The following is a 12012-nucleotide window of genomic DNA, read 5'->3' as shown; positions in this document are numbered from 1 at the left end:
AACAAACATAAAAAGACAATACATTTATTTTAGGAGAATGCTAACGGTCTGGCAGTCCTGAGACATTCTTTTAGCCTGGACACTATTTGTTTAGAGGGTCTTTTTCTAAGAGGTGGTAAGCCTTACGCACTAGTGGAAATATTCAAAACATACTCAGTGGTAATCGGGCGGCAAAGGAGCCACCTCAGTGGGTGGTGGTAAGTGATGCCCCGCATGGCCACGTGGTACGAGCAACCTTAACACAGGGCCATGTCTTTTTCAGCCTTTTTAACTGCGGAAGGAAAAGGGGCCACAGCGAGAGGCAAAAAGGAACCCCCACTGCTAGCGCAGGGTCCTTTTTACTACAGCTTAGTAAAAGGACCTATTAAAAAATAAAATTACATTCTTAAAATAAACCATATACCATTAAAAACAGCGTTTGTTGGGGAAAATTGCTCATTAAAATTTCTCTCTTTAAGCCTGCGACTGTCCTCTATTTTACATCAAATAAAATTGATCTGGGATGGCAAGTAAAATTTATTCACAACAATGTATCGTCTCAAATCAAAGTCATATATAGAAGTATATGCAATAGTTGAGCAGATTCACAGTTTCAGCTTTATATGTCATCAGTCACCTTACTTTCTAACTCTTCTTATTCTCTTACCTATCTATATGTTCCATCTTGCTTATACCCTACACTTGTCAATTAAAATGTGCTATTACATATTCTGTTGACATTGTAAGTAGTAACTATGCCACTGTCCTCAAGTCACTTCATTGGCTTCCGATCAGGTACCACATACAGTTCAAGCTTCTCCTGCTAACCTACAAATGCACTCAATCTGCTGCCCCTCAATACCTCTCTACCCTTATCTCCCCATACGCTCCTACCCGAAACCTCCGCTCGCAGGTCAAACCCCTCCTCTCTGTTCCCTTCTCCACCATCACCAACTCCAGGCTCCGCCCTTTCTGCCTTGCCTCTCCCTATGCTTGGAATAATCTTCCTCAGCACATACGCCAAGCCCCCTCCCTGCCCATCTTCAAATCCTTGCTCAAAGCTCATCTCTTCAATGTCACCTTCGGCACCTAACCATTTCACCTCTACCCAGGAATCTAGACTGCCCCAATTTGTCTGTCCGCACATACTGTCCATTAGATTGTAAGCTGACTTCACATGTTGTCCATTAGATTGCAAGCTCCTTTGAGCAGGGACTGTCCTTCTTTGTTAACTGTACAGCGCTGCGTAACCCTAGTAGTGCTTTAGAAATGTTAAATAGTAGTAGTAGTAATAGTGTTATTTGAATATTTTTACTGCTGTAATTGCCTATTGCTCATGTTTGATCTATTCTTACTGTACACCGGCTTGAGTGAATTCCTTCAAAATTATCGGCCTCCATTTCCTTCCTCCAAACAAGATGGCTTTTAATTTAATTTAGGTATTTATAATCCACTTTACCATCAAATTCAAAGTGGAGAGAAATCACACAATATAAGTAGGTACTGTCTCTGACCATGGAGGGCTCACAATCTAAGATTTTGTACCTGAGGCAATGGAGGTTTTATGTCAGCAGATTTTGTTCTGATATATTACCAACACCCTGACCTGGCTGTCCCTATTCTGAGATGGATATACTTTCTAAAGGCCATTCTACATGTCTACAGGTAGTCAGGTGAACAGCCCTGACCAAATGCAAGAGTAATCTCACATCAATGGCAGAATTCATTTTCCTGGGATTCTCAAACCACCTCAGTAACAGGGTCTCAAGGAGCAATTTCTCCAAATAGCTTAAATGTGTGATAACCTGACAGAACTGAACCTCACTCCTAAACCAGGGTTATCTGTGGGTCAGTTCTTCTGATCTACCAGATCTCTGTGCTGAGGAACTTTCTGTTTCTGATGTGTACCAACCCTCACCTCCACAAGCCTGGGTACCTTTTCCTCACCAATCAGGACATCAGCTCTGCTTCTCTCAACCTCCTGAAAATGCTGGGCAGCTACTTAAACTTATGGCAAGGTCAAATGTAGTGAAAGGCAGGCACCGGTGATAATGGGGTAATGCTACCTCATTTCAGGCCAAATACCAGTACCCTTCTCACCTGTGTGTGACACATAGTGAAGGTGTGTGTAAATGAGCAGTTCCTGGCACTGTGCAAGAAAAGCCCCAAGATGCAATGCTCTGTGTTTTGCAGCACTGAGCTCTGAGCCAGCCCCTGAGAAAAAAGGAATGAGGATTTCACAAAACTTTTACACTAACAGAATAACTTTCCCTGTAACAGAGGAGAGAGGGAATGGCAGGGGAAAACCCTTCTAACCAGCGATCTTTCTAAGGTGCAGAACATTTAGGATAAATAGGAGAGCGAAGTGAAGGTGCTCTGTAATCTTCTAGTGAACAGGCTCTGTTTCATGAAATCCCCCCTGCCTGATGTCTATCTGTGGATCAGTGAGCATACAGACGCTGACGATTCTATAGCTACTGTAAGTAAGTTTATCACTGTCCTCATTATTTGGAGTCTGTTGGGTGAGGAATTGGGATAAAGGAATGGTCTCCCCCCCCCCCCCCCCTCATGCACAGATATTAGAACGAGCTTAGCACAGAAAATACTGCAGACAACAGTCCATCTTTGAGCTGTATCCCACCCTCCCAAGAGTTAAAATTGATAATAATGTTCAGGGTGCGTACTGTTAGTCAACGTGGTTCCACATAATATAGCAACAACCCTTCTGTTGGCCTTTTACTCAGGTGTTTCAAGACTCTGCCGCAGACACTTGTAGAATTTGTGCTACATTGTTTATTTATTCTTCCATATGCAGTGGAGATCCTGAACATTCAAGTACATCAATGAGTAACACCTGAGCCACTCAGTTTTGTGTCCAGTCATCTTAGGTGGAAATGTGTGGGGGAGGGAGGGGAGGGATTTAACTTTCCTGCTGACCCAGGCACATTTGTAACAAGGTTTTTGATGAGCAAATTTTCAGTGGTTCTGGTGAATGTAATTTGGTTTCCCTGTGGATTCAGAGGTCCAGAGATGGAGTTAATAATTTGTTACAAGAGAGTGGAAAAGTTCAGGTGGAGCCACATGTCCACCCCATGGGTCATGAACGAACCGTGTGAAATGAAATGGCTGAGAATGGGGTATGAATGGTTTCCTGAAAGCACACCAGGTCCCGGATAATTCTGGGTCTGAAGCAGGGATCTGGCTGGTTCTGAAAGATGAAAATCTGAGAACTTTAGACATTTCATATCTTCTCCCCAGTGAGTTTACAAGCTGTAACGGTCCCTTTCTTTTTATCCACAACTTTGGTGAATTTCCCTGTCAGTACATCCACAGACACTGGTTCGTTCAAGCCTGTGAATCTGAGCTCATTCAAGTCACTCACCGAGCAGGTTAGGGGTTTTTAGTCTCACCCAACAGTGATCCAGGGGAGAAAATTCATGTATTTCCACGTGTTATTTTCTTGAGAAAAACCGGGTAAATGTGTCTGTGGATATTTTATTCCTTTACAGTTTTGAATGTGAAGGAACCTGAATTTCTTGGTCTCAGTTTTAGGTTTCAAGTTATTGTTTTAACCGGGAAGAGTGGGATTTGGTGACTGTGGGAACAGTCAGTGATGTAGAACTGTTCAAGAGGTATTGGAAGCCACTGCTCCTTTAACTAGGTGGCCAGGTTCCTGGAAAAACGACTCTCCTTTGTTCACTTGTGACCTGTTAAAATTAAAGAGAGAATGTAGATGATGAGAATGAAATAAAATTATTATTGATATCCACATTCAACTTGTGTATAGGGCATGCAGATCCCCAAAAAGTCCTGTTGCATAGCACTGATTGGAAAATACTTTTTATTTATGGTTGGAGGTACAGTCTGTCAATAGACCACCTACAGCAAGGAACTTTGCGATTTATTTTAGGGATAAGATACTATTTGACAGCTCGAATCAATACTCAATCAAAGCTAGAATTAAGGGAAGAAATACCAGTATACAGGAGTCTAATTGTATTCCTGCCAGTTAAGAGCTGCCGGATAGCCCCACACACATGATTTAATTGGTCAGTAGCCTTTTCGGGCCCAGTATCTTTAATAACTGCAGTATCCACAGCCTTTAAAGGTTTGATTTTTTTCCAACAAAAAAAAAAGCGTCCTTATTAGGCAACACAATGCTGGAACTCTCTACCCTTAGACGAGAGACTGGAAACACACTGCTTGTATTTTCGTAAACAACTGAAAACTTTTTTTCATTTCAGAGATTTCTTAAAACATAGTTTAGATTTTACGTTGTTTTCTGCAATTCCTAGCTATGATTAACATTCTAGACAGTCGCAGAATATGAGCATCTGCATTATACTGGATGGTACTTAGAGGTTGGCGATTCCATGGCATTTGGATATGCTGTCTTAAGAAACTTTATCAGAGTTTAATGCCGATAGACTTTGTAGTAGTGGTCAGGACTCTCTCTTGAGATTAAACCCCAAGACATTGCCATTGTGTTAGATATCTCCAGGAAGATGAAATAACTTACGGATTATTCAGTGATTAAGGTTGTCTGAACACATTTATGTTTTAAACCAAGAAAGGGCAGTTCATGTGTAACTTTCACCTCTTTCTCTGCAGTAGGTCAATGGGCCAGAAGCCCTGAATGAATGGGAGAGAGGAATCAGACGTCAGTGACAGAATTCATTCTCGTTGGATTCTCCGACCACCCCCGGTTGCAGGGTCTCATCTGTGGGACGGTTCTTCTGATCTATCTGATCTCGGTGCTGGGGAACTTTGTGTTTCTGGTGTTGATGTGTGCCGACCCTCATCTCCACAAGCCCATGTACTTCTTCCTCAGCAACCTGTCCATCCTGGATATCTGTTGCCCCTCTGTCACCCTCCCAAAAATGCTGGACAACTTCTTCATGCGGAATAAATTCATTTCTTTTCATGCATGTATGATCCAAATGTACTTTTTCACGTGTTTCACAGGTACAGAATTCTGCCTTCTCGCTACCATGGCATACGACCGTTTCGTGGCGATCTGCAACCCCCTGCGCTACTCACTTATCATGAAGAAAAGCATCTGTGTCTTGCTGGCTGCCAGTTCCTGGGTTGCTACCTCTCTTGCTGTGTTTCCTGTGACAAAAATGGTATCTCGGTTATTTTACTGTAGGTCTAATGAGATTAATCATTTCTTCTGTGACCCTTCAGCACTGCTGAAACTTTCCAGCAGTGATACTCATGAAATGGAGATCTGGATATTTGCTGAAGGGTTTATTATAGGATTCATCCCCTTCATGCTAACCCTGACTTCATACATCTTCATCATCTCCTCTATCCTGAGGATCAGCTGCACTGAGGGGAGGCACAAGGCCTTCTCCACCTGCGCTTCCCACCTCACCTCAGTTGTACTGTCCTATGTGACTGTTATGAGCATCTACATGAGACCAACCTCCATGTATTCACCAGCCCTGGACAAGCTGTTCTCTTTATTGTACACAGCTCTGATTCCGACATTAAACCCCATCATTTATAGCCTGAGGAACCGAGAAATAAAAAAATGCATTAACAAAAATTAGACAACAAAACAAAAATTGTGATTAAACAAAACGATTGCAGAAGCACAACAATCTTAAAATCCCAAGAAACCTGTCAATTTTGTAGAACATAAACCTGACAACTCTGTGTCTTTCTTCCTTCAGCACCAAAAATTAACCACAGTTATGTGTTGTAAAATCACAGGAGGAATTTATTACAAGCATTTTGGCTTAAGCCTGTTTCAGGGTTCTTCCCTATCCAGCTTATAATCGAAAGAGAAAAACGCCTATATTGTGACCCAAATCGGGAGATGGGCGTCTTTCTCCCGTGGGCGCCCAAATCGGTATAATCGAAAGCCGATTTTGGGCGTTTCCAACTGCAATCCGTCGCGGAAACGGGTAAAGTTGACGGGGGCGTGTCGGAGGCGTGGGAAAATTAGTGCTTGATCATTAATGCTGGAAATAGAAAAATCGGCCATTTTTTTCAAGCAGTAAAAATGGCGTTGCACACAGGAATGATCCGCAAAGGTCCGCTAAGGTTACTTCTTAGTAAAATGGCTCCTATATATTCCATTTTGCTTCCATCCTATGCTTTCTATACAAATGTTTTATTGTGTATTGTGTTGACATTGTACTACGCCATACCTTGTATTGTTATTTGAATATTTTAAATGCTGTAATATTTCTGCTACTGTAATAAAGAGTATTGTACCATCAGATGTAAGAAAGTTCTCATTACTAATGAACTACATCACATATCTTCCAGGGTGCAAAACCTTAAATGAGTTACATTCCAGCCATCCCAAAACATGAAGATGCTTTGTCTTCTTCTTTACCGTCCCTCTATCGGACATGAACCATATCTGGGATCCTGTCCCAGAGGGACAATAATAGAACTGATCCAAGGTCGGGTCTCACCCATGATCTTTAGAGAGGTCGAATTATGTCCCTCTTGCTACTAGTGAGACACCTCTTTATACACTCAAATACACTATTAGTTTTTCCAGCTCCTTGGCTGAAATGACTGGCTACCTTAAGGTCATCAGAGATAATGACCCTCCACTTGGTCTCTAGTCCTTCAGATCTTTGTACTCCAGTGTATGATTTCACATTTTTAAGGATGAAAGCAAACTACTAAATCATTGATTAGTCTTCCTATCCTTGAAGTCGTTGCTCATCTTATCCTTTTCCAATGGTGTGGTTGACCCTGCTGCAGGTTTTCAGATCATTCAGAAACAGGTGCACGTTCCCTTGTAAACTTTTCCCAATGCCACATGTAAAGATATTGCAGAGGACTGGGCATGGGAAAGTTCCCATTTGCAATGTGGATTACATAGACATTCACTCTCTAAATGATCTCTTTTTCTGGTCATTTCATTGAAGAACTCAGTCAAGTCTGTTTGGCAAGATCTTGTCATTACATGTTTCCAAGATGCTCCCGTACTGAAGTGCAATATTGCACCTGGCTATTGCAAGGGCTGATCTGTGTAAATCATGGCCTATTCTCTATCCAAACTCAATGCTAGAGAGTTTCACAAGCCCTACAGTCACTTCTCACAGGTGGCATCATTAAAAACTGACCAATGACCTTGAAAGGTGGAAAGGGAGGGGTGGTGGAACTTACAAAGACTAGGGGGACACTCAATGAAATTACATGGAAATACTTTTAAAACAAATAGAAGGAAATATTTTTTTCACTCAAAGAATAGTTAAGTTCTGGAACTCATTGCCGTAGGATGTGGTAATAGCGGTTAGTGTATCTGGGTTTAAAAAAGTTTGGATAAACTCCTGGAGGAAAAGTCCATAGTGTGCTATTGAGACAGACATGGGGAAGCCACTGCTTGACCTGGGATTGGTAGCATGGAATGTTGCTACTCTTTGGCATTCCAGAATCTTGTTACTCTTTGAGTTTCTCGACTGTTGCTACTATTTGGGTTTCTGCCAGGCACTTGTGACCTGGCTTGGCCACTGTTTGGAAAACAGGATACTGGGTTAGATGGATCACTGGTCCGACCCAGGATGGCTAATCTTATGTTCTTAAGAGAAGGCACATTCTATGCTTCATATAGGACAAGAATATTCGATGGTGGAGACCTTTGAGAAAGGTTTGAGATATCTCCATAATAAGAAAAGGGAGGAGATGATTTATTAAAACTTTTTTCATTAGCAGAATACATTCCCTGTGACAAAAGAGAGAGAGGGAATAACAGGGGGAACACCTTCTGCTAACTAGTGATCTCCCTAAGGTCAGGAAGTTGTACTGAAGTTTTAGATAAATAGGAAGAGAAGTGCCAGTGTTCTATAACCTTCCAGTGCTCTAAACTCTGACTGCAAATTCTCATTTCGAAAATAGCACCTGTCCAAGAACCAGTGAGGATACTTAAACTGCCGGTTCTACAGCTGCTGTAAGTAAATTTATCATTTGGAAAGTCTATTGGGTGAGGAAACTGGGATACAGGAATGGTCTCTCGTCCCCTCCTGCATAGATAGAAGAATGTTCTTAGCTTGTCTCTTCAGGACTCAGCTCTGATTCTCAGGTGCTTCAATACAGCATTTCCTGCCACAGACAATGGACCAACATTTAGTTGAGAAAAGGAAAGAAGGCTGAACCTTTGTATCATAATTGATGATGATGTTTTGGTCATAAAATTGATCAGTCTATGATCCTGCAAGTCAACTTCTTTCTGCTGTCTTGTGTTTCCCAACCCCTTCTGCACAGCCTTTTTACTCAGGTGTTTCAAAGCTGCATTCGACAAGCTGGTAAGATGTATGTCACCTTTATTATTTTGTCCTTCCATATGCCATAGAGATCCTGGACAATGAAGTCCATCAATGAGCATCGCCCGAGTCACTCATTCTTGTGTCTGGTCAGGATGATCTCTAGGTTAGGTGGGTGGAAAAATGAAATTTTCCTACTAGTCCAGGTACATTACTGAGCAGATTCCTAGTGGTTCTGCCTGTGCTGGTGAATATCAATCAGTTGGTTTCCCTATGGATTTGGATGTCCAGAGGTAGAATTAATACTTTGTTTCTGAACTTCACTTAACTTATTCAAAGTTGTTAAATCGCAGGAGGACCTTATGAGACTAGGAGACTGGACATTCAAATGGCAGATGATGTTTAAAATGAGCAAGTGCAAAGTGATGCATGTGGGAAAGAGGAACCCGAACTATAGCTACGTGATGCAAGGTTCCTCCACATTAGGAGTTACTGCCCAGGAAAAGAATCTAAGTGTTATTCTCATTTTTCTTTTCCATTCCTTTCCTAATATTTCCTAACATTCTATTTGCTTTCTTAGCTGCTGCTGCTGCACACTGAGCAGAGAGGGTTTCAATGCATCATCAAGAATGTTATAATGCCTTTCTATCACTCCATGGTGTAACTGCACCTCAAATACTGTGTGTAACTCTGATCAGGACATCTCGAAAAAGGTATAGCGGAATTAGAAAAAGTACAGAGAAGGGCGATGAAAATGATAAAGGGGATGGGACGATGAGGAAAGGTTAAAGCAGTTAGAGCTCTTTCTGCTTGGAGAAGAGACAGCTGAGGGGAGATATGATAGAAGTCTATAAAATACTGAGTTGAGTTGAGTGATATGGGTAAACGTGAATCGCTTGTTTACTCTTTCCAAAAATACTACGATCATGGGGCACAAAATGAAGCTACTAAGTAGTAAATTTAAAACAAACCAGAGAAAATATTTCTTCACTCAACGTGTAATTAAATTTTGGAATTCATTGCCAACAAATGTGATAAAAGCACTTAGCATAGCAAGATTTAAAAACAGGTTCAGATAATTTCCTAAAAGTCCATAAGTCATAATTACGAAGAACTTGGGAAAATCTATTGCTTATTTTGAAGATAAACAGCATAAAATCAGTTTTACTCTTTTAGGATCTTGCAAGATACTTGCGACCTAGGTTGGCCATTGTGGGAAACTGGGCTTGATGGACCTTTGGTCTGTCCCAGTATGGCAATGCTTATTTATATGTTCTTATCTCTTTCTCTGCTGTTGATCAACAGGTCAGAAGCCCTGAATGAATGGGAAAGAGGAATCAGACATCGGTGACAGAATTCATTCTCTTGGGATTATCTGACCACCCCCAGTTGCAGGGTCTCATCTGTGGGACGGTTCTTCTGATCTACCTGATTTCAGCACTGGGGAACCTTGTATTTCTGATGCTGATGTGCACTGACCCTCAACTCCACAAGCCCATGTACTTCTTCCTCAGTAACCTGTCCATTCTGGACTTCTGTTGCCCCTCTGTCACCCTCCCAAAAATGCTGGACGACTTCTTCACAGGGAATAAATTCATTCCTTACTATGCATGCATGATTCAACTCTATTTCTTTCTGAGTTTTACAGGGACAGAACTGTTCCTACTCACTGCCATGGCATATGACCGTTTCGTGGCGATCTGCAACCCCCTACGCTACTCACTTATCATGAAGAAAAGCATCTGTGTCCTGCTGGCTGCCATTTCCTGGGTTACTACCTCTCTCGCTGTGCTTCCCGTAACAAAATTGGTATCTCAGTTATTTTACTGCAAATCGAATAAGATTAATCATTTCTTCTGTGATCCTTCAGCACTGATGAAACTTTCTTGCAGTGACACTCACCAACTAGAGATCTGGATATTTGCTGAAGGGATCTTTGTAGCATTAATCCCCTTCATGTTAACTCTGACTTCATATATCTTCATCATTTCCTCCATCTTGAGGATCCGATCAACAGAAGGGAAATGCAAGGCCTTCTCCACCTGCACCTCCCACCTCACCTCAGTTGTACTGTTCTACGTGACGGTTATCTGCATCTACATGAGACCAACCTCCATGTATTCACCAGCCCTGGACAAGCTGTTCTCTTTATTGTACATAGCGGTAATTCCAATGTTAAACCCCATCATTTATAGTCTGAGGAACCGAGAAATAAAAGAAGCATTAAGGAAAATTAGAAGCAAAAAACAATAATGTTGGAAATTTTTCTTCAGCTCTGGAACGCATTACCACGTAACCTGAAAGCGGGCTATGAACTAATCAACTTCCGGAAACTGCTAAAGACCCATCTCTTTGACGAGACTTATCACAAAGATCAAGTCATGTGAAACTCCCACTTATGCCATGAATGTAAATTAATGCCTTATGTTTCTTACTTTTATGTTTTCCATTACCATTCAACCCAAACCCTTCTGTAATTCCAAATGTTTAACCTCTTCTCATTTCCACTATCCATGATGTATTGTAAGCCACATTGAGCCTGCAAAGAGGTGGGAAATGTGGGATACAAATGCAATAAATAAATATTACTAATTCTCCGCAATTGACAGATTATTTAGATGATGTATAAATACAGAAAATCAGTAAGAACAGCTGCTGATCCTAAGGAAGGTCAAAGCAAAGTAGCAGAATGAGTTATTCGGTATAATGAGTCATATTGTTGAAGTGATTGTTAGAGAATTTATCATAGGACAGTGCTTCCCAGAAAAGAAACAAGCAAGAGTTCCACAAAAACAGCCCAATTAGTCTCAGTTTCATTGTGCATTATCTTGCTGAGGCTGTTTTTATGCACTAAATGTATCAGTTTTGCTTTATATCTAAGAATCACCCTACAACAATATTACTCATTTTAATGAATAACTCATTGAGCTATCCTGCTCTTTGACCCCAATTTTTTGATTTTTGAAACCTAAATATTCGTGATGGTGAGGTTTTGGCTTTAACTGTCTGTGTTCTTTCCTGGCTTTGGAAGTCCTTATGTCATTTTTAACAAGCTGCAGACGTCTGCATGAATCTTCCATGGCTCAGAATGCCGGTCTCTCCACATGGCATCCTGTGATCAGAAAGTGTAAATTTCCTCTCTCTTCCTTGATGATAGGGGACAAAATCATCCTGCTATAATTAACTTAGGGCTCCTTTTACTAAGGTGCGTTAACAGATTTAGTTCACAATAAATGATAAGAAGCCCATAGGAATAAAATGGGCTGATCGTTAACGCACAGTAGCAAAAGGAGCCCATAATTATTAGCCCTGCACTTGAGCAAAGTTCCACTGGTATTAATAAGGAGTGACACAGATCTCAGTTTTGTGCAATGAATTTGAAACCAAGACTGAGAGGAGTAGCTTAGTGGTTAGCGCAGAGGACCTTGATCCTGGGGAACTGGGTTCAATTCCCACTGCAGCTCCTTGTGACTGTGGGCAAGTCACTTAACCCTCCATTGCCCCAGATACAAATAAGTACCTGTATATACTATGTAAACCATTTTGAATGTAGTTGCAAAAGCAGAGAAAGGCAGTGTATCAAGTCCCATTAACAAGATTCCAGGCACAATGTCAAGAAGTAGCAACATTCCATGTAGAACCCAAAGAGTAGCAAGATTCCGGAATTCTAAAGAGGAAGGAGTAGAGGAGTAGCCTAGCCAACTTTGATCCTGGGGAACTGAGTTCAATTCCTACTGCAGCGCCTCGTGACTCTGGGCAAGTCACTTAAGCCTCCATTGCCCCAGATACAAATAAGTACCTG

The 12012-nt window shown here is 41.4% G+C and overlaps 2 protein-coding genes across 2 annotated transcripts; both read left to right on the top strand.

Annotated features, from left to right (window-relative positions):
• The first annotated feature begins 4970 nt into the window (after positions 1-4970).
• LOC115457399 (olfactory receptor 1019-like) lies at positions 4971-5534 on the top strand. Its single transcript, XM_030186817.1, has one exon. The coding sequence runs from the start codon at positions 4971-4973 to the stop codon at positions 5532-5534; it is 564 nt and encodes a 187-aa protein (XP_030042677.1).
• Positions 5535-9533: 3999 nt separating this feature from the next.
• LOC115457398 (olfactory receptor 1019-like) lies at positions 9534-10463 on the top strand. The gene has a single exon (XM_030186816.1). The coding sequence runs from the start codon at positions 9534-9536 to the stop codon at positions 10461-10463; it is 930 nt and encodes a 309-aa protein (XP_030042676.1).
• The last annotated feature ends 1549 nt before the right edge of the window (positions 10464-12012 follow it).

The sequence above is a fragment of the Microcaecilia unicolor genome, chromosome 14, assembly GCF_901765095.1.
Source record: "Microcaecilia unicolor chromosome 14, aMicUni1.1, whole genome shotgun sequence".
Lineage (NCBI taxonomy): Eukaryota > Metazoa > Chordata > Amphibia > Gymnophiona > Siphonopidae > Microcaecilia > Microcaecilia unicolor.
This window is presented reverse-complemented; position numbering and strand designations above follow the sequence as displayed.